The 24662-nt window shown below is 35.9% G+C and overlaps 1 protein-coding gene, 1 long non-coding RNA gene and 1 pseudogene across 2 annotated transcripts; 2 read left to right on the forward strand and 1 right to left on the reverse strand.

Moving 5' to 3' along the window:
* Positions 1–241: 241 nt before the first annotated feature.
* Positions 242–7448, forward strand: LOC132104633 (uncharacterized). Its single transcript, XR_009423561.1, has 3 exons — positions 242–1257; positions 5911–6015; positions 7095–7448. It is a non-coding gene; the product is annotated as an uncharacterized LOC132104633 (long non-coding RNA).
* Positions 7449–10459: 3011 nt separating this feature from the next.
* Positions 10460–17029, forward strand: LOC132103992 (four and a half LIM domains protein 3-like). The gene is made up of 5 exons (XM_059509123.1): positions 10460–11295; positions 11895–12069; positions 14599–14768; positions 15059–15245; positions 16222–17029. Exons 1-5 carry the CDS (start codon positions 11140–11142, stop codon positions 16368–16370), a joined length of 837 nt encoding a protein of 278 aa, XP_059365106.1. The 5' UTR covers positions 10460–11139; the 3' UTR covers positions 16371–17029.
* A 3027-nt stretch (positions 17030–20056) lies between these two features.
* Positions 20057–23525, reverse strand: LOC132104844 (zinc-binding protein A33-like; annotated as a pseudogene).
* Between the last annotated feature and the right edge of the window lie 1137 nt (positions 23526–24662).

Here is a 24662-nt window from a genome sequence, read left to right on the forward strand (position 1 = left end):
TGTTATTTGTTTTCCTTTCTTTTTTCTAATAAAGTGTAAAATATATATATATATAAATTTTTGTGATTGAACTATAAAGATTATTACTTGTAAGATATCAAGAAAATGGGAATTGTTTACTTATGGTATATATTGTCTCAGAGCACGCTGATAAATTAAAGCTATATTCATTTGAGCTCTGGTCTCATTCGTGTGTGTGTGTGTTGTTCTTGTTTCACCTCTAGATGTCTCTCTGTGTCAGGATCAGCAAGCGATTCAGCAAGCGTGCAAGCAAGAACTAAACGAAGTATAATTTTGAAGAATAAAAAAAGAAATCAGAATTTAGAGTTAGAACGGTTCTTTTTTTAATAAATTTATAATGTGTTAAAACTCCATATTTGTTAAATCATATGAGGGTTTCTGCAAGACTTTTTTACACAAATTTAGGCCTTAAAATATATTAATTCAGAGGAGAATGTCTTAATTTCATGAAGTCATTGTATTAAATTTTGCATTTATAAAAACAAAAACAAAAAACTGCCTTGCTCTTTTAGATTTGTTTTCCAATTCAAATATCCAAACATCCTTAAAATAGATTTATTTGAGATACAAAATAAAGATATGAAGACTTGTTTTCTGAAGAACTGCACAAAGTTAAATGAGAGGCTAAAACTGAGCACATCTGTAATTGTTTTAATCATCATTTTGATCAGTTTCTCATAAAAATTATTCTCTTGTGTCATTTTGCTTCTCAAGAATCTTTGGACATTTGCACTAGGAAACATGACAAAGATACTGATAAAGTATACCTCTTTTTACAGGGTGATCAGAAGCTTTAAAGTTCAAGTAATGGCGATCTGTTTAAACCTGAACTTGAATTGTTGATAATATAAGACATTTACAATTGAAAACCATATTGATGTATTGTTCCATTCAATTCAATTTATTCCTATAAGATTTTCTTTACTTCTTCTTAAATCCCTCTTAATTTTACTTTCATGAAACCTGCAGAAATCCTGTCAGATGTTGTGCCCTGAGCAAAACAACTGCTTTAAGAGTCTATGGGAAGAATCAGCTCAAAGCTGTTGAAGGTTTGGATGTGTTGTTGTGTCAGATGTGGGCGGGCTGAGAGTGCAAATGTCTCGCCCACTGGGAGGATCAGCTCTGTGTGATGTGTTTCATGGGAAAAACTGCAGTAACACCGCTGTGTGTCTCACAGACAGACAGACTTGACACACTGTGAACAGGGCCAGATCAGCTGGATGCGTCAACACCACGGTAAGATCTCAACTACTTACTGTAGAACAGAAAAAGAGCAGAATTATTCTGTTTTACAAGCTGAATAATCCTGTTATGTCTATTAATAATGTTTTTTTATGGAACTCTTGATATTGTTTCCTGATCTATTATTTTCAATGGAAACGCAACAGTGGAGATGGTGTGTATGTGATGCATTTACAGATAATTAAATTTACTATATTTATATCTAATTTATTAATAATATGTATTAATATTTATTAGTTAATACTAATGATATACAATCTCTGGACCCCTGGTTTGAAAAGATTGTGTTGAAGCACATTTCGTACTGTTCAGTTCCACTACTTTTGGAAAGTAGTACAGTTTACATTTTCTATGTGTGTGTGTGTGTGTGTGTGTGTGTGTGTGTGTGTGTGTGTGTGTGTGTGTGTGTGTGTGTGTGTGTGTGTGTGTGTGTGTGTGCGTGCGTGCGTGCGTGCGTGCGTGCGGGCGGGCGGGCGGGCACCCCAGGGGCTCAGCAACAAAGGCAGCATGAAAAGTGAGTTATTTTAGTTCAGAATAAAGGCAGTTCTCACACACCATATCTCTCTCGGTTTCTCACCAGTATTAAGATGGAATTTGCCCACAGTTCTCTGTCCCAAGTGTCTTCTCTCCTTCCCAGATTCGTCTCCAGTACTTACAAAAAGCACCGTGGTGATACCTATCATGATATATTTATTTACACCATTAAACTAAATGACTGCCAAATTACTGTAACATGCACTTTGATATAAAACTAGCTCTAAAATTCTAAATGTGGTCAGTTAGAATTTATAAAGCAGCTTTAAAACAATGCGTTTTGAGGGGTGGGGAATTTTCCTAATTAATACCAGACTTACTCTGGTATTACAGTCTGATACCATCAATGTACTATACTGCCATACTAGTTTTATGTACTTTTTTGTTACACTCCTTAAGTGTAATATGTCTTAAATTAGTACATATATGTAAATATAACTAGTTTTGCACCACTGTGGATCTTGGTATTACCTTGAAAGAGCAAACAGTGAGGTAGAGAACAGATCAGATTATTTAATCAGCTTTAGTGTTTGAAAACATTGATCTTTCACACTCAATCTACCAAAATAGTGACTGCTCTGAAATTGTGGAATTGTGGCAGTCATTGATGGTGTACATCAATTTGAAGGATGCAGTTTTGTGGTCAATCACTGTTTCTCAGTAAAATGAAGCCACAGTTTTTGAACTTATGAATAGAAGAGCACTTTCCACTATGGGGAGGATCTGTAGATCTGACTGTAACTTCAACAACTGGATCTGCATTATTTAATGAGCTTTAAAACTTCTCCTAGTGTTAATAAATTAGTTACACTTGTCTTGCAGAGACCTAAGTACTCAGTGAAGGACTCTAGAAGTGAAATACATTTAGGTAGACATTAAAGGTCCTTTTCTTTTAAGGATGTGATTTATTACAATAAAAGCATGAATTATAACACAACTATTTTGACCGTTTAGTCCACCCAGCATTTACTCATCTTCATGATGTTCCAAACCTGTATGACTAACTTTCTTCTTAGAAACATAAAAGATATTTGGAAGAATATCAGTAACCAAACAGTTTCGATTCCCATTGACTTCCATTGTAGTTATTGTCCATATTATTGAAAGTCAGTGTTTCTTCAAAATGTCTTCTTTTAAGACTTACTTTTTACTGCAGAACATAAAATATGATATTTTGAAGAAAGTTGGTAACCAAACAGTTTCAGTTCCTATTGATTCCTTTATATGGACAAAAATACAATGTAAGCCAATGGGAACCTAAACAGTTTGGTTAACAATAAATATATTATTTCAAGACTTTATTTTTTACTACAGAACATAAAAAAATATATGTTTTGAAGAATGTTGGTAACCAAACAGTTTTGGTTCCCACTGACTTCTATGAACAAAAAAAAATATATATAATGAAAGCCAGTGGGAACCAGAACAGTTTGGTTACCAGTTTTCTTCAAAACATCTTCAGGTTTGGAACCATATGAGTAAATGATAAGAGGATTTTCATTTTTGTGAGGACTATCAATTTAATGGGACACAAATTTTAACAGACATTCACATATTTGAATAAATAAGACTAAATACACACATTTGTAAAACTTTTTTGTATTTGTTTAATAATTTCTCATGAAGAAAGACACAAGTGAATACACATAAACGTTTTGTCTGCCAATGGAAAAGTACGGAGGTACGTTACCACCACATTTACTCATTAAGTATGTGCTATGGGACCACATGCTTGCAAATGTCATCTACGAAGAATATGTATCTGACCTTATTTTTGTACTGCTACATACTGCAACACTGACTTTGACCTTTACCTTAAAGATCTCCCTCATTTAAGTTAATTGTAATGGCAGACATAGTTGAAAGATGTCATTATGGGGAAGGCACTAGTGAGATAAACATGATTCTTGTTTACAGAGCAGAGTAAATATGGCTTGGAAAAGAGTAATTAAGACTAATGTTGGGATTAATTCTCTATTCGCAAGGCAACTGCAGTGACCGCACTCGCACGCCTCGGTTTTTCCACCATCTAAGTGTATGATGTCACTGGCAACTTCCAGGTGTAAAGGGAATTTGGCACCAAACTGAATAATTTCCACTCTTATCCAGCAAACACGTTCTTATGGGGTCTGAACGGATGGGTGTAAATGGAAGTGGGGGGGTGTGGCCACATAATGTTTTTAGTTGGCCCAAAAAATGGCATGTCTTTCTACATGAGTAACTGGCACAAATGTTGGTCTTCTAAGAACTCCATCTGGTTTTTCTCTGCCTGGAAAGTGGAATGTGCAATTTTTAGCAGAAAAATGCCTTTGTTTGCCCTTTTTGAAACCATCAAATTCTTCCCGACCATGGCCCTGACCACAGTGGCATTCCCACAGGGTGGTACAGGGCACAGTGACAATAGCTGGAGACATGCCAGTGAAGAACACTAGGCTTGCAGACACACTAAACTATAAAAAATGAGCTCTTCAGACAGCTTTTAGAAAATGAAGGCAACTATTTACATGACTTTTTTGTTGAATATGTCTACTTGAATATTTTGATTAAATGTATTCACTTAATTTGACTGAATCCGAGATTTGGTGATAATGTACAACAATGAGAGATTTATGATGATATTAGAACCTGTTTAAGAGCCTTTAAGAGGCTGGTCATTTTTGACTATGAACACCAAATAAGGTTATGAATTTTCAGCACAGCTCAAGGGTTAAAATGTTAGCTGATTTTAGGGGTGGGCGATATGATTAAAACCTGATATCACAATCTAGTTCTTTTATATCTCAAACTATTCTGTTTTTATTACATCATTGTTGTGTAAATGTACCCTGGTTGTGCTTTCCATTTTTCAAATGACTGAATCTTTCTCTTAATGCTGAAGCATTTGTGAAATTATTTAGTTTGTAGTGCAAAAACCTTTTGAATCGTCATTTAAGTATATGTATCATGAGTTCATTATATTTAACACATGGTTGTGTTACCAGTCAACTGTAAGTTTAAGATCAGTTTAGATATAGGAAAAAGAAAATATCTTTCAGAATGCATGCCAACCACTGGATAAGGAAAGCAATGCAATCCCTTCTTCTCACGTAATAAAACCTGTCTGGCGTATAAATATGTTTAATAAGCATCATATAATGGCTGGGTTGTTTGCTAAACAGCAGAAGTTGGCTCTAACCTGTCCCATGGCAGGAAGACACATTGTTCTTAAGAGTAAACAACCCTCCCAAGATCTCAACCAAAACATTCGACTCAGAATTAAACATCTTTACGTACCCCAAATTGGTATTTATCTCCAGACTGGAATTTGCACTTTAATCTGCACAAGTTTTGTTTTAATTGCAGTTTGCTTCATTTCCTAAAAATCTTAGTTTTGCTTGTCTCACTTTTCATGTTATTCATTCCAATTCTTTCTCAAATTCTCAGTCTGACATTTTTTTTAGCTATAAAATTGGTCAGAAATGTAACTTGACTAACTCTTTGACTGTGGTATGTGTAATTTTTCATTTTTTCAAAGATTTTTTTAATTATAGTTTAATTTCCTAGATTTCTTAGTTTGATCATTCTCACGTTTCTTCTCATTTTATTCCCAAACTACAAACTCACAGTCTGCACATCTGTCAGAAATATGGGAAATGCAACAATAACTGCGAGTTTACACGCAAGTGGAGATAAAGTACTTTTTGTGGTACTCTGAATCTGGGATAAATTTAAAATCCACAAACAACACATTTCAAATGTTCTGATGAATTCATTTTCAGAATGAAAAGGTTTAATAACGTTGACATTTGGCCCACTGGTGTTTAATGGTAATAATTGAATTGGCACATAAACCTCAGGAAACAAATAACTAGCAGAGGGCACACACACACTTAACCAGCTGGTCAATTTTCCACACTGAACAATGGGGTTGGAAACTTTTGCAGTTGCTGAACAATATGTACTATGTGCTTCAATAAGTGTGAGTGATTTTGTGTAAAATTAAGGATTTATTATATTTTCTTCTCATAACACCTGGTGCCACTCAGTTGAATAAGCTGGTCTCCGGTACATTGAATACCTGTGGAAACCACATTCAAAAAAAAGTTTCTGTTGTTCTAATGTTTGGTTTTACAGATCATTTAGCAGCATGTTTCTTTAGAGACCTGTGGCTTTGGAAATACATGAGGTGGAACCAGAACAGAGACGCCTTTCCTGGATTTGCCATTGCATGGGGTCTTTGTAAGTTTGTACTTTTAGATGGACTGCATCATGAATCTCAGCTGGTCTTGTTGATGAAGTCTGTGCATGTGGATTGGAAAATTTTACTTGTTGCACAAAGTCGTTAATCTGCACCTTGTGGAGGCAGGTTTAATCATGTGGGAATGCTGTGGAATTTATTTGATTAGTTTTAGATGGCAGGCTTAGGTAATGGAGAAAGTTATATAGCATTATTTGGAATGAAATCAAGTTTGATTTTAAGAGGATAGGGGTGTTAAAAATAAAAAAAGATAGGATAAATTTAGTTGGAAATGTGATCAACAACAGATTTTTGCTGATTGAACATTTGTAGGTGGTTTGGTTTGAAATGCAGTTAAAAACATTTTAAAAAATAGTTAATGCATGACAGTCTGAATGATCATATCTGATTTCATGTGTTTTTTCATCATACACTTTGTGACTGATTGCAACCAATTAATTTTTAATAATCATATTTAAGAAAAAGAAGTGTGAAAACTGTCAGATTAATTGATTATCAAATGGTTTTTAGTTACAGCCCTACTATAAATCTGGTGTCAGGGTTCGGGGCTAATCACCTGCCTTTTGGGGTTGTAAAAGTGTTGTTTGGATGGTTTGACAGCTCACTGCGTCTGCCTGTTTGATTTGAGTTTTCCCCGCCCTCCTTGTTTCTCCGTTGTTAACCTTAATTATTCGCCACCTGTTCTCAATGCTCTTCAAATTTTTTTCCCTTTATAATTCCCTGTGTTTCTCTGTCCATTGCCAGACTGTTGTAACTCTTACCAATAGCTCGAGCTGGTCTGTGTACTCCCCTTGTCTCGTCTTTAGGCTCCAGTGTCTTTTGCTGTTTTTGCTCTGCCTCTTGTTCTCACGAATGCAGTACTCCTAGAAGATTCCAGCTCTCATTTCTCTGGGTCTCGGCTGTCGAACGAGCTAAACTGTGGAACGATACTCATCTGCCTTGTCTCATCTGCTTTCTGAATCCAGCCCGTTTTTCCTGACATCTGGAAGCTTTATAATAATGAGCTAAAAACACATAATAATGAGCTAAAAACACAGATCTGTTGTGTTAAATTTTCCAGGTCTTTCCACTCAGTCATATCCTGAAAGGTAATACTATATGGCTCAGAGAAGCAGACACTCTTTTGTGAGCGGTGAAGTGAGCTGTCTGTTATAGTTTGACATGTCTAACAAAGTGAGACACACAGACTAGTGGGAAGCTGTCACCTATGATCTGAGAACTGGGAATGACTTTATCTTTCTGCTTAAAGGATGGACATTCTACAACACTTACACATTAGTCTCTCTTCCTTCTGTCTGTGTGAGAATGATTTGTTATTTTATTTATGGATATTTTATTTATGGATGGTTGGACCAGATAGTGAACCGATTTATTTATATATTTTAATTTATTTTTATGGATGAGCTGGACCAAATAGTGAACTGCCTCAAGTGTGCATCATGCACGTAAGCTCCCTGAATGTTGTGTATATTATATATATAAATGTATTTTTTATGGATGTATTGAAACAGATGTTGGAGCAAAACTGATTTAAGTGTACATTTTTGTTTTTAATTACTTTATGTGATTTTTTTCACTATTTATGAATGAGCTGGATCAAATAGTGAACAACATCAAGTGTGCATCATACATAGTAGTGTGTTTGGTGTAAGTGGGGGTAATTTAATTTTATTGTATTCAATGCATGAGTTTAGTGTTTGAAAAGCAATGTCTAGAATGAGCATAGCTGGAATCTAGACAAAGTGGTAGTTCTAATATACTATCATTATTCTTTGTGCAACATGGTTTGGTCACTACAGAATTCCCATATTTCATTTGTGTTATTTATTTTTATTTCTTTGCATTAGTTTTGCTGTGTTTACTATTATGTGGAAAATAATCTGACAGTTTGTACAAACATATGACTGGCAAACCTCTTGATCCTCATGAAGGAAATTTCTGTTGTTTATATCAAGAGTAACTTAGTTTCTTGTACTGCACTGCTATCGTCATTTCTCCACAAAAACAATATGGCTTTCAGGGAATGTGAGCGTGATTCATAACTATTTCCAGTTTTACAGGACCGTTTGCTCATTTTGGGGTGAGAACAGGATGTGAAAGAGGGGAAGACCGCGCTATCACTGTCATAAAAGGGAATTGGGATGTTTCTGACCCCTCTAGAGTTTGACATCTTATCAGATTTGCACGTACAATCAGAAGGACTCCCACAAAGAATGCCAAAGCAGAGCAGGAATTACAGTGGGACAAGAGATTCAGGCAGAGAAAAACATGCACACTATTTGGAGTTCGCCATTTACTTGTTTCATTGCATGTTTAATGAATGAATCTTCTTCCAAACACTTTGGGAGGTGTTTTAATAGTACTTAAATTAAGTTAAAATAACTTAATTAATTTATTTAAAGTTAAATCAAACTATAGCTTAGTTTGTTGGTCATTGTCCCTGCTGAAGTGTTCTTTTTGTCAGATTGGTTGGTTAAATATACATTATTCTGCTTATTTCACACAGCTACTGGTTTAGTTTACTAAATAAATACATTGAATAAAATAAATTATACATAAATGGTTATTGAAATGTTAATTTGACTTGAAATTGTCATTATGTGAGAGAAAAAAGAGATTGCAGTGTGTCATTAAAAAAAATAATAATAAATTTAAAAAAGTAATTTTTTTTTTTAAATCCTGCAAGCAGCAATTATGGGGCCAAGCACTCCAGCGGAAAGTTGAGGAGCTAAGCATGGCATGGAGCATCACACGAAGTGCAACAATGAGCAATTAAACCAATTTTAGGATGATTGTAATTGTAATGGCTGAAAAATCATAAATACAACCACTTGTAATAAGATTAAATGGCCTATCACTTTTGACCAACAGGTGGCGCTGTAATCAAATCATTTTGGTGTGTTCTGTGTGAGATGACAATAACACACAAAAAGTTTAGTGTCAATATGCTAAAGCATTGCAGAGATACAGCCTGAAGTGTCATTTTTGCATGATGCCTCAATTTCATCGCGGTGGTATGGGAAAACAATTTTGTGTATCGATACAAAATCCATTACATTTTGCCAACATGGTCTGAAGATGATCCATGTAAAATTTTGTGAAAATCGGACTAACAGTCTAGGAGGAGTTCGAAAAAGTAGGTTTTCAACATTAATCAAAATGGCAGACAGGAAGTATGGCCAACTTTGGCATAATTGGTATCAATGTTCTTGGCATGACCTAAAGAATATAGGGAGACCATTTTAATTTCAATAGTCTAATATATTCAAAAGTTATTAGCATTTTTGTGATATTTCATTATAACTTTTGACCACAAGGTGGCGCTGCCACCAAACTTTTTGAGTACCTTCAGGGCATGGAGCCGAAGATTTTTGTAATTATTTTCGTAACGATACAATGCTGCGTTCAAAAAATACAGCATTTTAAAACATAATTCAAAATGGCCGACGCCTAAAATGGCTGACACGGGAAAGTTGTATATCATTCCACTCAACACGACTCACTGAATCTAAAGAGACCAGTTGTGTGATTTTTGGCCAAACCATTCAGAAGTTATAAGCCAAAATATGCCTTGTTACTGTATAACACATACCAAGTTTGGTCTCAATATGCCAAACCGTTGCCGAGATATAGCCTCACATGCATTCTTGCGTGCTTTTCAACAAATTTGTTCACGTGTCACTCAAGAACGGTTGGACGAATCAACTTGAATTCCATACATTTTTGCTAGCATTGTCTGAAGATGATTTGAGCCAATTTATCGTGAAAATTGGACTAACCGTCTAGGACGAGTTCGAAAAAGTAGGTTTTTTGAAAAAAAAATTAAATAGTGGAAAAACTAAGCCTTGTGATTTTTTAATTTTGGGGTTCATTCGACTTGGCATGAGCCAAGGATTCAGAGGAAAAAAGAACTTTCGTTTTCTGGCTTACGGTTCAAAAGTTATTAGCATAAAAATATTGAAATTTGGACAAGTGGTGGCGCTAGAGAGTTGAAGTTAGAGACTTCAATTTTCATATAGTTAATGTTGGGACTGTCCTCTATCAGTGTGCCAAATTATACAACTTTCCCGCAATCGGTTCTATGGGCTGCCATAGACTTGCGGCGGAAGAAAAAAATTACGCTAACGGATACAATAGGTGCCTACGCACCTTCAGTGCTTGGCCCCTAATAATAACTGATATTCTAATGCATTTAACATGGACTTGAATCTGACTAGTGTCATCCCATTTATGATTCAAGATTCAAGGATTCAAGATTTGTATTCGTCACATACACGGTTAGAGCATATATAACCAGCAGTGAAATGTGAGTAATGCATTATGCATTTAATAAATGGTTTTATCCAAAAACGTTTTAAGAAATTTCAGGTGATCTTAAACAGTATAGTTCATCAGTGCATGTTTTAGCATGATGCTAAATGTTAGTTTTCATAATCTTTAACTCCATGCCTCTGAACTGACTTTTTGGGTGACATCAACAATCCCTTTAATATTTCAACCTTTCTAAAACAATCATTTTGCAAAGGTTAAATAAGTCCCACCCTACATGTTTTCTCACTGACTGAATATCCAGTTTTCCTCAGTAGTGCATCGCATGACATTTCAGTTTGTACAGAGCAGTTAGAGATTTGTTGAGTTCTCAGTGTGGGAATCTGTTTATTCTCACGCTCTGTCCAGGACACACACAGTTATGATCACATATTTAACACGCATACAGAATGACCACTTGTCTCCCCACTGGACTCAATTTAATCATAACGGACTAGACTCCAATCTGTAGTATATCCTTTGGCAGACTCTCTCACTCTCTGTCTTACTCATTCTCTCAACACACACACACAGAGAGTGTTTAATTTAAATTGACTCCAGCAATTTAATTAAAAACCTTCAGGCCTACTTTGATGCAAGATTACCACTGATTACAAATCAAAACAGATTAATCTTTGATTACAGGCTATATAAATTGCTTGGCACTTCTTTTTGATGTGGAAAGGCTCACAGTTAATTACTCAATGACAGCTTTCTTTAAATCCTGTTTTTTTTAGGACCAGAGCACATCGCAATCTGTTGACTGTGCTCTATGAGTCAGAGAGGAGCGGAGCATCATGTCAGAGCCGTTTGACTGTGACAGCTGTAAGGAGTCTCTGTACGGCAGGAAATACATCCAGGTGGACGACGTTCCCCGCTGCGTCCCCTGTTACGACCGTCTGTATGCAAACACCTGCCAGGAGTGCAAAGAGCTCATCGAGCACAACACACGGGTGAGTTTTCCAATGATCAGCATTTAAGGGATTCACAAAATTAAATATTTTTAAATTACATTATATTTAATAGAATTAAAGATGGATGGATTTCTCACATCTTCACTGGAGGTGTCTAAGCTTCTGTTCTGTGTTTGGTATTCATAGCCGTCTGATATTTGAGAGTCTGAATCAGCAGACAGTAGTGAAGTATGTCTTTTTATTGCGTAAAGGTCTCAGACCATTCCTTTCATGGTAGTGGAAGTGACAGAGAACAGCAAGATCTGTTTTGCTTCAACATGCCTTAGCACTTCCTACACAAGCAGCTGCGTCACCTCATTTCACCTTTTGTTCAGCTGTGCAGTGACCTTTGACCCACAGTTTGATGATATAACTGATTCAATTCAGTTAAATGCTCATTTCAATTGACTAACTACAGGTTCTAGTAGCCTGAAAACATCACGCCACATACTGTCTCCAACTGTCCAGGGTATTCAGCCTCATGCATGGTCACAAGGGCTAAACTAAATTCAATAAACTAGTTACCACATGATTTTCTAGAATGATTTCATATCATTTACAGTTGAACTGAAATATGTTGCTTTGCTGTCTTTGTTCAGGAGCTGTATTATGAGGACAGGCATTATCACGAACACTGTTTCCGCTGCTCACACTGCAACCGTTCGCTGGCCGACCAGCCGTTCACCTGTCAGGAAGACGCCCTGGTGTGTAATGACTGTTACTGCAATGAGTTTTCATCTAAATGTGTGGCCTGTGGGAAGACTGTGATGCCAGGTACAGTTCCTAAACACACATGCATATGCTTATATTTCATGTACACTACCATTCAAATGTTTGAGGGCGGTAAGATTTTTTTTTTTTTTTTTTTGGTAAATAAATACTTTTTCTCAGCAAGTACATATTAAATTGAGCATAAGTAACAGAAAAGACATTTATAATGTTACAAAATATCTTAAACAAATGCTGTTATCTTGAACTAGAAAAAGATATCATGGTTTCCACCATGGTTTTCAATGGAAGCTTGTTTTCACCATGGAATAACTAAAACTTTACTTATCTCACAAGTTTACAGCTTGCAATTCTGACTTTTTTTCAGAATTGCAACTTTGTATCTTTGTATAATTTCGATGAATGACCTTGCAATTGTGAGTTTATTTTTGCAGTTCTGAGAAAAAAATTGAATTGCGAGATATAAACTTTTTAATTGTGAGTAAAAAAAGTCAGAAGAGTGAGATAAAAAAAAGTTACTTTTTTATATTTATTCCGTAGCAGAAATGGGCTTCCATTGTTTTCAGCACTGATAATAACAATAAAGGTTTCTTGAGCAGCAAATCAGCATATCAGAATGGTTTCTGAAGGATCATGTGACACTGAAGACTGGAGTAATGATGCTGAAAATACAGCTTTGGATCACTGGAAGAAATAAAGAAAATTTCAGAAATTAGTTATTTTAAATTTAAATTATATTATAAAATCTTTGGTACCATGTCTATGTTACCAGACTGTATAGACCAAAAACATACTCAAACTGAGCAGAAACTGAGTTAATGAGTTTTGATTGGGCGTCAGGGTGCGGTAGAGATGTGACAGTGTGATTACAGACATGCTCAGCTGAGAGAGAAAAGCCGCCGGCCACACTCACACACACGCTTGCAGGCCTGATCCTAACACTCAGGCGTTACGTTACCCATAATTACACTCTGCCGCCTGATTTTGTCTCTCTGGAACTTTTCGGAGAGAAATAAGAGAAGGGGAAAATTCCAGATAGATAAAATTACAAACTGAAAGTGGCAGATCTCTCCTCCTTCGTTCATTTAAAAGGCTCATTTTCACACCCATTCTCAGTCATTATACACAGATCAAGTGAGCTTTTTTTCCACCAAACCTGTACTTTGTATCTGCAACTTATGCCTTTCCGGTTTCCACATGCATTTTTATCAAAATACCACCCATTGCACCATTTCCAGCCTACGATTTTGACACGCCTCAAACAAAACTCCCACACAAGAGGCTTTTGTAGATTTAGGGCAGTTCAGGCCCAAATATGTACACAGTTGTGTGGTGTGACATCACGTGTAACCTTTAGCTTTGTAGTTGATAGTTACCTATCAGACATGATCATACCCAGCCACAGCACAGTAAAAGCTCTTGAGAAGAACCTGTATGCATTAACAGGTGAGGCTGTTTTTCAGAGAAAATCCATTGCAGACAGATAGAAGCACATTCAAAACCCCAAGAATCCAAAATGACTGTTTTGTGGCTTTCAGTTTATGCCTGTTACCTTTGAGTCTATTCTAGATAGTACTTAGTATTTTTTTTTATTTATTCATTTTAGTATTTTTATTATAGTATTTTAGTATTACTATTACAGTATTGATTCATATTTTGTTTTAGCTTTTATTTTTATATTTTCATTCTTCATTTTATTTTACGGGTCAGTAATTATTTTTTTATATATATATAATACATAATTTGTTTTATTTTTATTTAGCACTGATTTAGCACTTCCACCAATACTTATTTTCATTTACTGACCAAGCCAACATTTCTCATTTTCATTTAAATCTTTGACGTTTTTCATATATTTATATTTTGGTTTATTCTTAGTTAACCATAACAACACTGTAATGTACTTGTAAAAATGGACAAATATTAATATGAATAAAAAATCTTAATATCAAAAATTTGAATGACATCTTTTACTCATGGGTGTTTATCCAATCAAATGTTCTCTAAACTGCAAAAAGCTCCTCTTTTTAATTAGTCATTTATAGCTACTTATTTCTCGGCAAAAAAAAAAAATTGTTCTAAAAAAAATATCTATTCAATTTTTATATTTTTAAATATCTATTCTTTTAACTTTTTCGTCTTGTTTTATCGAATGTATCTTTTTTCAAAAGTTGTAAGATATTTTCACTGTACGTACAATAAGACAAAAATACATTCTGAAAAGTTCCATTAGTTGAATGCTTTACCTTTTGTAGACAATGTCTTCTCAATGCTCTCAATGTAGACAATGAGTTAAAAGTTTGTTTTGGATTCGCTTTATTTATAAATTACATATGTTTATTTGATATTCTTCCTTGTTTTGTCCTTTACTGCATATAGTTTTTATCTTTTTTATTGTCTTGCATTTTATCGTGTATCCTTGTATATTCTATATATTAATTGTCTTCGTAATTTATTGTCTATTCCCCTTCTACCCTGTCTTTCGCCTGAGGAGATAACAAAAGAAGGATTTCATTGGCCCTATCACAATAAAGATCTTGAATAGTTTTATATGAAATGATTTCGATCTCTCAGGCTCCAAGCAGCTGGAGTATGGAGGCTGCGCGTGGCACGAGGAATGCTTTGTTTGTTGTGGTTGTGAGCAGCCCATCGGCGCCCAGTCGTTCATTCCAGATAAGGGCGAGTACTTCTGCGTGCCCTGTTACAAGGGACGATTCGCCCCACACTGTGCCCGCTGCAAAGAGGTGAGATGAGATCTGTCAATAAAGGTGCTTAATCAGCATTGAAGTTTCAGTGAAGAACCTCTTCTTTAGATTATTAAAATGTTCTTCACACTATAAGAAATGTTTCTTTTAAGAACTGTTCACTGAAAGCTTCTTTGCTTCTTTAATGGCATCACTGTGAAAACCATCATTATTTAAGAGTGTAAACACATATCAGAATATTAATCCATATATTAAGTTTTTGCTTTTATTCTATTGCAAACCTCTTTTAGTTGTATGAAAGTGGTTTTTGTTGGTCTTCTCTCTTACAGATCTTGGTTCAAGGTGGTGTAACATATAGAGACGAGCCCTGGCATAAAGAATGTTTCCTTTGTACTGGATGTAAAGTCCAGCTTGCGGGACAGCCTTTCACAACACAGGGTGAAGATCCATACTGCGTTAAGTGCTTCAGCAACCTGTACGCCCAGAAATGCTCTGCATGCGACAAACCCATCACAGGTCAGTGTGTGTTAGTGTGTCTCTTATAACAAGTTTGCTCTTTATTACCAGTCCCTAACTGCTAACAGAAACGCTTTGTCAAAACCACAAGACAGTTGTCACATTAACAGGGTCATGTGTTCGGAGACAGATGGTGCTTCACAATGTTGAGCCAGTCTGAAAATGTTTTCCTTATTCATCTTAGATCCAATGGGTTGTGAACTCAACATGGGGTCAAATATCTACAGTTTATATGTTTTAATGTCTTTAAAGATGTTGTATGTAAGATTTTGACTCTAAAGCATAAAAATACCATTAAAATGTTTGCAGATATTTCAAAAACATGCTAAAGTAACATACTTGTTTGTCTAAATAAATACTACAGTCAGTTATTCTTCTTTGAAAATGCGCGTTACGGGCCGGAATTTCGGTCTTTTTTTTGGTTTGTGAAACCCACCCTCTGCTAGTTTAGCCAATAGTATTTCGGCACCCGGATTGCCAGTTAATGGAGAACACAGCGTATTTATTTTCATTCTTCGTCAAGTGCACTCATTCATGTTTGTGTCGTCATTCTGGCAACCTATGTGTGCTCAAGTCTGAGTAGGAGTGGTTGGATGATAAAAACCCTCTCCAATATTTCGAATTTGGACTGCAATACCTAGTTCAATAGTCAATCCTACATACATCACCTTTAAAGTTCTGCCAAGGGAGTGGTTGTTATTAAAAATACATTTTGATTAACTCACCCTCATGATGTTCCAAACCTATTGACTTTGTATCTCCTGTGGAACAATGCATAATACAAAATATGAATAAAACACAGATGAACAATTAATTAGGAAAATTCATATTAACACAGTATATTGTAACTTTTCTTAGCGTGTAACCCTTTCAGCCTATAAAAACAATGTTTTAAATCATGACTATGTTGTTTTAGAGATTGTAGAGACCACTGCTCAAAGTGAAATACCTCTGAATCTTTTTTTCTCTATCTCAGGTTTTGGAGAAGGGAAGTACATCTCGTTTGAGGAGCGTCAGTGGCATCAGCCGTGTTTTAAGTGCTCCGACTGTTCGGTGTCTCTGGTCGGGGCAGGATTCTTCCCTGACGGAACAAAGATTCTCTGCAAAAGCTGCAATGCCAAATAACCCACAACAGCTTCTGTTAAATGTGCTAAAAAAAAGTTCGTGAACAGACCTTTGAGTAATATGAACACATTTATGAAACATTTGACATAATTTAAACATGAAATGTATGATGTACATTAAAGTTTTAGTGTTGCATTTTTCCAAATCAGAATGTTAAAAATCTTTAAACTAGACGGACTTGTTTGATCAGGCTTTTTATCAAGCATTTTATGGTTTAAATTAGAAATTCTAATCATTTGAACCAAGCATGCATACATGCAAAGGCTCAGTTACCTGAGATGTTGTTGTTGTTTTCGTCATTAGTCTTTAGAATTAAAATTTGTAGTTATTTTCCATGTGTTTGCATAAACATCAGGCCTTTAAATTCCCTCCAACAGCAACATTCTTTAAAAAAAATACATTTGAACAAAACACACACTGACCCAAATGATTGTTAATGTACGATGCTTATGGGTTAAAGATGTTTGTTAAACACAGTGAATTGTAGAGGACTATTTTAACGCACAAATGCATGCTTTTAATAATTCTCACATAAAATTTTCACATATTAATTCATATTTATGTTGTTTTCAAAATAATATTTTTGATGATTTTTACAGATATTTGATGTATTTTTGCACATGAATGCCTTCTGTAAAACTGCTCCTGCTGTTATATTTCCTTTCCTTCTGAATATGTCATGTCAACCTAACATCTCCTAACAACAACGGACATGCCCTCCATGTGAAGTTAACTCTAATAATTGCTTTTAGTTATGCTTGATTTTAAATCTCATGTGAAACATTTATTTTTACTTCACTCTTTGCCCCTTTACCAGATGCCAAATTTCTGACAGATGTTTAACCCAAATAAGGACATACAGCTCTAAAATATGACTATGGATCAAGTCATTTCGGAAGATGAATAATGCCAGAATTACTACAGGTTTCTCACTACAGGAAGTAGAAGCGCAAAGAACAGGAAGTACAGGTGGTATACCTTAGTGCAGGTGTAGTGTTCCCAGCAGCACCAGTAATCACATTTTCCACATACATACAGGGACAACATTTCAGGCTGGGAAATCTCACACTCATCCATACACCCACAAAAAATTTTTTGATCACATACTGTATATAGGGCAACAATTCCTGGACTCATCGCTCGTGTGAACTGGCAAAATGTGTTCTGTGGAAGCTTCTGTCATCAAAACTAATTCCTCATATGTGTAAACAACATACCTGGCAATAAAGCTGATTCTGATTTCAGTGTAGGCCTAGTTTAAGAGCACAAATGGCCTATTTTACTTCAAGAGGTCCTGAAACAAAAATATGGGGGAAATGAAAAACACGACAGAGCGTAAACAATCTTTTAAAACCCCTTTTAAAAACATCAATCTGTAATCATTATAGTTTAAAAGAATTCTCATGACTCTTCCCTTAGATGTGGCTGACCCTTTTTAAAGAAATATGAAAACTGTGCCTCAGTTTGTCCCAGGAGACACTGTGTCGTATTCAAGCTGTACTCTGGGGGGTTTTGGTTTTATCTTGTGTCCTAATACTCAGCGGACAAAACATTTCTCCTGCTGTCTCTGTTAAAACCATCTGAACTGAACATTGTAACCACTCAATCCATCATACTGCACACACTCAGACCATCTATGTGTGAAAACGCAAACCGTGCATTCAAATATTGATCTAATTTGGGGTACAGGCATCACTAATCATTATTCGTTTTAAAGATTTGAAGAAACCTCAATGAAAAATTATTTTACATACACATTGGTCACAAAGAACAACTTCTAGCTAAGTTAACTGTCTTCTAAGTAAGTAACGTACATAGGTTTTAACAACTTTTTATGAAATACCTTGTATTCATTTTCATGCTTTCTGTTTTTCGAAGCCACAATTTTACAATTTCATAATATTTTCAGGTTTGCCATGACTATGGATGTGACCATCTGCGAGTTCTATTTTGAAACTACTGTATATAGTTCCACCTAGTGAACGATAGCTGTAAGTGTGCAATTTGTGCACAAAATAGTGTTACGGAATAGCATAAATAATAATAACTGGATCTCCATCATTTCCTTATCACAATCCAAAGACATGCAGTATAGGTTAATCTGAGACACTAAATTGTCTGCAGGTGTGAGTATGAATGTGTGTGTCTGTGGGTGTCTGCCCTGTGATACACTGGATTATTTTCATCCTGCATTTCATATTAGTGCTGAAAATTCATTTCTTGTAATTGACAGGCATGATGATCAGTGGGCTTGAGTTTTTACCGCCATAAATAAAGCATGGGCTAAAAAATGGATAGAGTTTGTCAGCGAAACACTGGCCAGTGTAAGAATAGATATGAGAGCTGAAATCCACATCATAAAGGGAGGCCAGCCCCTCAGGAGAATCCCTCTTTTCCCAGAAAACAGATACATGGATCAGATCTTTTTCTGTTGTCTGGGAATTTCTGTCAAATGTCTCCAAGTCTCAATTGTTCTCACTTGTAATGTTAAAGTTCTCTAAAAAAAGAAATGTTCATTTTTTTAAAAACTTAATATCAAAAAGAATTACTACCCTTTAATGAATGTTCATATTAAAGTGTTAAAATTGAATTGATAGTGAGGGAAACACAATCACTCCTTGTGAAACAGCGTAAACTCACTGAACATAAAGACAAACTCACTGAAAAGTCTGACCTGACCTGGGATTTTCAGAAGTAGTGATCAGTTTTGTGTTTAATCTGCAGGTCAATTACTTTCTGTTTCTTTAGTCTTGATGTCGTGTGACAACTAAAGTACTGGAGTATTTGACATGTTTGAACATCTCTGTTTAGAGTATCAGATGGGTCCACAAGGATCTTTGAATGGCTCAGTAAATATTCTGTTGTTTAGGCGTCCATATTATTGCTGATCAAGTTAGTTTCACTTTCTCTGAATCTCTCACTGAACTCCAGTGATGTCAGAGCTCCTCCTGTATTCATGCATTTAAACATGTCTCTGTATTCTGTGTGTTGGATTCATGTGAGTCTGTTTGTGTTGAGTCTGATGTTTCTATCATTATCATACACATCTTTTGTGATGCACAGGAAAAAAGTCACTCAGGTTTGGAACAATGATGAATAAATGATGACAGAATGCTACTCTTCCTTTAAAACATCTGTTAAAACGTTGTGTCTTTCTGTCTTTGTGAGAATGATTCTTCTGTTCATCTTTTGGGAGAAACCATCAAGACCTTCCAGATTCTAAAACAGCACACGTCTAGACAAAATGTATTGCTTTGAAATGCAAAGACACATAACACTCAAACAACACAAGTCAGGATTATTTACATTGACTCTACAAGTCTCTCTTGATATTCTCTAGACTCCTTAGTGGATTTGACACTTCAAACTAAAACTGTGATTTGGTATTTTTAGATACCTTGAAGTAGTGTGGTATATTCCATGAATATGGAAATCATACAGTTATATGATACATCAAGGTATTTTCATCTAATGTAGCCCTAACGGTGTAATATCACAGAACATTTTGTGCAACAAAATAATTTATTGAATATCCTAAAACAAGTATTTTTGTACCTAAACATACCTATAGTAGATTTTAAAAACAAATTCTATAAACAATTCATCTTTTGAATAGCAGCACACACCATACATACCAGACCACATACCTACATTTTTTAGATTTTTAATTATAAAAATAAATATTTTCATCTAGTATTTTATATAAAGGGTGTAAATTCATTTATTATGACTGACAGGTGTGATGATCAGTGGGGCTGAGTTCTGACCTCCATTATTGGTGCCTGGGCTTAAATATGGATAGAGTTTGTCAGCGAAAGACTGACCAGTGAAAGGGTAGATAGAGAGCAGGACTCCACATCATAAAAGGAGACCAGACCCTCCTCATAATCCACAAACACACCGAGCTGCTGACTTGTCACACTCAAACGCTGGGCGACGAGGGGAACATCACAGGCAAAATATTCATTCCCATTCCTCAGAACCATAGTCCATTATCCATCACTGGGTTTCAGTGAGATCCATCCCTTCCACTCCTAAAGTCCATTCAGTCTTTCCCTTCACCTCCACCTCAAAGTAAAATCGTCCTGAGGAGAACCCCTCCTTTCCCATGACACGAATATTTGTATTAAATCTCTTTGGGTTGTCTGGTAGTTTCTGCTCAGTGTCTCCATGTCTCACTTGTTTTCCATCATCAGACAGGATGAGTTCAGGATGAGCTGTATCAGGATCCAGAGTCACATCCACTGAGAAAACAGAGAACATGAATCACAACCACCCAAAGATTTTGTAATGACTGATTGATTGACTAATTATTTGGTCGCACTGATTTTCAAAATGGACACATTTTGATATTTTGTAATGATCTTTAATATTTAATTCAGTTTTGATTTAGATTGTGACGCTGTGAGTTTATGAATGAGTAAACTGGTGTAGGACAGACAGCACACTGTACCTGCATTCAGCTGCTTCCACTGTTGTTGGTACAACTTCAGGTCTGTAGAAACACGTGACAAAAAACATCATGAGATCTCTGAGATGTTTCATGTGTGGAATTATAGACACGCTTTATGTTCTCTTGTACTCCTTCATGGTTGTGTGCTGACATTACTCTGGATACTGTGGCTCTCGATACATCACAGACACAGAGACTTGCTGTTCTCACACAGGACATGCACCAACAATTTTTTTTTTATGTCTCCCTTTATGTTGAATGGACTGCACAGTTGTGCTACTGCTCTGATAATTCAAACTTCTGCTCTCGTATCTCACTGCTAAAGCCCGAGTAATCTTCCACACATTATACTCAAATGCGAATGACCATGATCGTGGATGGACGTGTTCAACACATGCATAGTACCACCTAATACTAGACTCAAAGTGTCTCAACATTCACCTCGCACCTGTGAGGTTTAATGCGGACACAAAAACTGGGCTGCACACAGACCATCCACAGAACATCCTGACTTCTGAAGTATACTTTCAAATTTATGTGTCAGTTTTTTAATTTGTGTCATGGCACAAGAAATCAAGATATGTATTTAAAGAACTGTGCACAACATCATGAATATATTTTATAAATGTATGTATTGACGCACCAATTAGAGTAAGTTTCTCCTGTAGAGTGTCCTGAAGTTGAGTCAGAGCTCTGCTCTGAGTCTCCTGACTATCCTGAGTCTCCACACTGATCTCAGAGCAGCTCCTGGGGTCTGTAAGGCTGCACAGGGATGAATAACTCTACAGCAGGAGACAGGAGAAATCCTTCAGCATGGGGAGAGTTATGGTGTCATGTACTGCATTATCACTGATCAGAGAGATGTTCACTGACCTGTAAGAGAAGGAGGTGATCTTCAGTGTGTGAGAGCTGCTCCAGCTCAGTGTTTCTCATCTTTAGCTCAGTGATCTCCTGCTCCAGCTCTTCAATCAGCTCTTGCTCCCTTTTCTCTGCTGCTTTCTGCCGCTCTTCAATCATCTCCATCACTTCAGTCTGACATCTCTCAATGGAGCGGATGAGATCAGTGAAGAGTTCAGCATGGGCTGCTTTCTCCTCCTCTGTGTTTCTCTGCTCAACCAAGTCAACCAACAAATTATCAGCGATGTTTGCTAAGGCAAGAATCAGTGTTAAAAGTGTTAAACTTTGTCCTCTGTGATTCCTCATATCATGTGTCTTGGTAAATCACAGCCAAGTCGATATTCAGACCAACATGCAATAAATACAATAATCAAATAAAGTTACTATAAATTAACTTCCTCTCCTATGTCCCTTCCTCAGTGTGAATCTGACCAAGTACTCTAGACCCCTGACATTACATTACATTTTATCGTATTAACAAAACCAGATTAACCCATTTCTGCTCCCCTGCTCCTTGGTTGTCTATTGTTTAATAGCATGGATAATCCAAGCACATCTGTATTACACATTACATTAAAAAACAAACAAATTTTACTTGATTTTATGAAAATGTTGAGAGCAAACATACTTAAACAGGGATATATTGGCAAAAGCAATGTTTTTGCATCTCACACACATTTTTGTTGATTGGCTACCTATAGTCCATAGCTTTTTTCCAGGTGGTAAACCTCAAAAATCTTCCTTTGTGGTCAGGTTTTCAGCCCTTCCCATCATGGGAGTAGTTATTGCAGCTTTTCACATAACACGAGCATGCCATTTTACAGATAAACTGAAGCAACTGAAAAGACAATTCTCCAACCACGGGCCACCACAAAAAAAAGTTCTCAGTATTTTGATGTCATCTGATAAAGACCAATACACAGTCTGACTGAACACACACACACATATACACAGACAAGTGGAGTGATACAAACTGTGAAAAGTCCCAGTGGTGCTGCACTATATCAGGAGTTTTGGAGGACCGCAACTAAATGATCTACAATAAATAATTTCCTTTGTCCAAATTTTTTTACTTTACTTTTTAACTCACTTTTCTGACGACTGCTGAGTGTTTGATGTTTTGAATCGTCTTGGTTTTTTCCTGGATCATTTGTTTGTTTGCATCTTTCTGTGTCTTCATCAGTTGAGTCTATAGACAGAGAACAACACACAATATGTTATCATTATGGATTTATTTAATAAAATAAATTGTTAAATAAATATGTGATTCCTGATGATATGAGCTCTTTAAAATCAGTTTTGGTAGTAACTTCTACCTTCTCTTGACTCTCCTCTTCTAAAGAAACAGTGTTGTGGTCTGTGTGTTCTGTCACAGCACACATCAGACACACATATGTCTGATCATCTCTACAGAACAGCTTCAGAGGTCTCTGGTGTTTCTGACATATATAGTTCTTCAAATCCCTCAGGACTGATCAGTTTGTGTTCCTTCAAACCTGACACTCTCAAATGCGGCTGCAGGTGAGTTTCACAGTAAGAGCTCCGACACACCAGACATGACTTCTGGGCTTTCAGCTTTGTTTCCTCACAGATGTCACACAGATCTAGATGGAGAAATGAACATAGAGTGGCTGAAAATAACCTGCACTAGTGTAGTGCACTAGTGTAGTCAACATGTGCAGAGCTTGAATCTGTGGCTGATGATAAAGTAGAAGAACTAATTAGGTTAATGACTTACATGGAGGAACCTCCATACTCTCTCTCCTTTTTCGTGTATATGATTGTGTTGGGGAAGATTCTGCCATTCCACTTATACCTTATTCCTTTTCAAGGGGAAAAAATAAATAAATAATCAGCAAACAAACATAAAAAATAACAGACAAACAAAATAACTATAATTGTAAGTATAATTGCTGTTTATGTTAAAGGAAAAGTACTTTTAAAATGAACAAACATTTTCTATGGCCAACTTAGTGGTTTCATTTTGTTTTTAGTAAATGTGATTTTTCAGATGCAGTATATTTTAAACGAAATGGTTTAATTTGTATTTCATTGTAGTGAACATTTTATTTTGTAAGAAGTTTCCTTTCAAAGTACATGCACTCATAAAATTGCTGTTAAAATTAAATGCAAACAATAAACATTAACAGATTATTTGGAAATATAAAAATAAGATTATAGATTAAACAGATTATATTGAAAACAACAACAACACACCCTTGTAGTGAAACCCTTATGTTTCACCCTTCCATTGCTATTGATGTCAGCGTGAGTGAATCCCATATTTCTATGTCACTTGTGAGTCCTGAAACTTTCACCAGTAACTGATTATTACAGTTTTAACTGGGGATCCTGCTTCTGATTTAGGATCAAAAGTTCATATATCCTTCATGTTTCTTTAGACTATGTCATGTGACAGAAAAACCAAACTTTGCTGTACAACCAACCAAATGACTTACTTTTAATAACTATTTCCATTTCAGTGTAGTAAACAATTAGTTGACTTTTTGACATGATCAACCCTGGGGCATGTCGGACCAATGTACGTTTTATGTAACTGAGAAAAACAAATGTAATGGGCGCTCTTAAAGAGAAACAAAATCTACAAATTTGTAAAACCAGTTTAGCAGCTTATGGTTCTGTGCCAAGCAGCGCAATTTTATCAAACCAGATCTTTTCATTTCCATTAGAAACCTGTACAGGACAATCACTCTTATATTTTTCTCACTTACCTCTGAGTATCAGATATCCACAAGGGTCTTTAAATCTTCTGTTGAAAGAGGTTGATCGTTTCATGTGTCAGTATGGTTGTTGTCTCCAGTGATGTCAGAGCTCCTCCTGCATTTACATATTTACATTCATTCCAGTATTTGGTGCGTTGGGTTCATGTGTGTGTTTGTATGGATGCCTGATGTTTCTGCTTTTTTTTTTTTTTTACAACA

This window comes from Carassius carassius, chromosome 25 (assembly GCF_963082965.1).
Source record: "Carassius carassius chromosome 25, fCarCar2.1, whole genome shotgun sequence".
Classification (NCBI taxonomy): Eukaryota; Metazoa; Chordata; class Actinopteri; order Cypriniformes; family Cyprinidae; genus Carassius; species Carassius carassius.

Bases quoted from the DNA above. Each gene is read 5' to 3' on its own strand.
- LOC132103992 (XM_059509123.1), top strand. From the start codon at position 11,140: ATGTCAGAGCCGTTTGACTGTGACAGCTGTAAGGAGTCTCTGTACGGC. The intron at 12,070-14,598 runs GTACAGTTCCTA...TCGATCTCTCAG, and splicing joins TGGGAAGACTGTGATGCCAG to GCTCCAAGCAGCTGGAGTAT. The intron at 15,246-16,221 runs GTCAGTGTGTGT...TCTCTATCTCAG, and splicing joins ATGCGACAAACCCATCACAG to GTTTTGGAGAAGGGAAGTAC.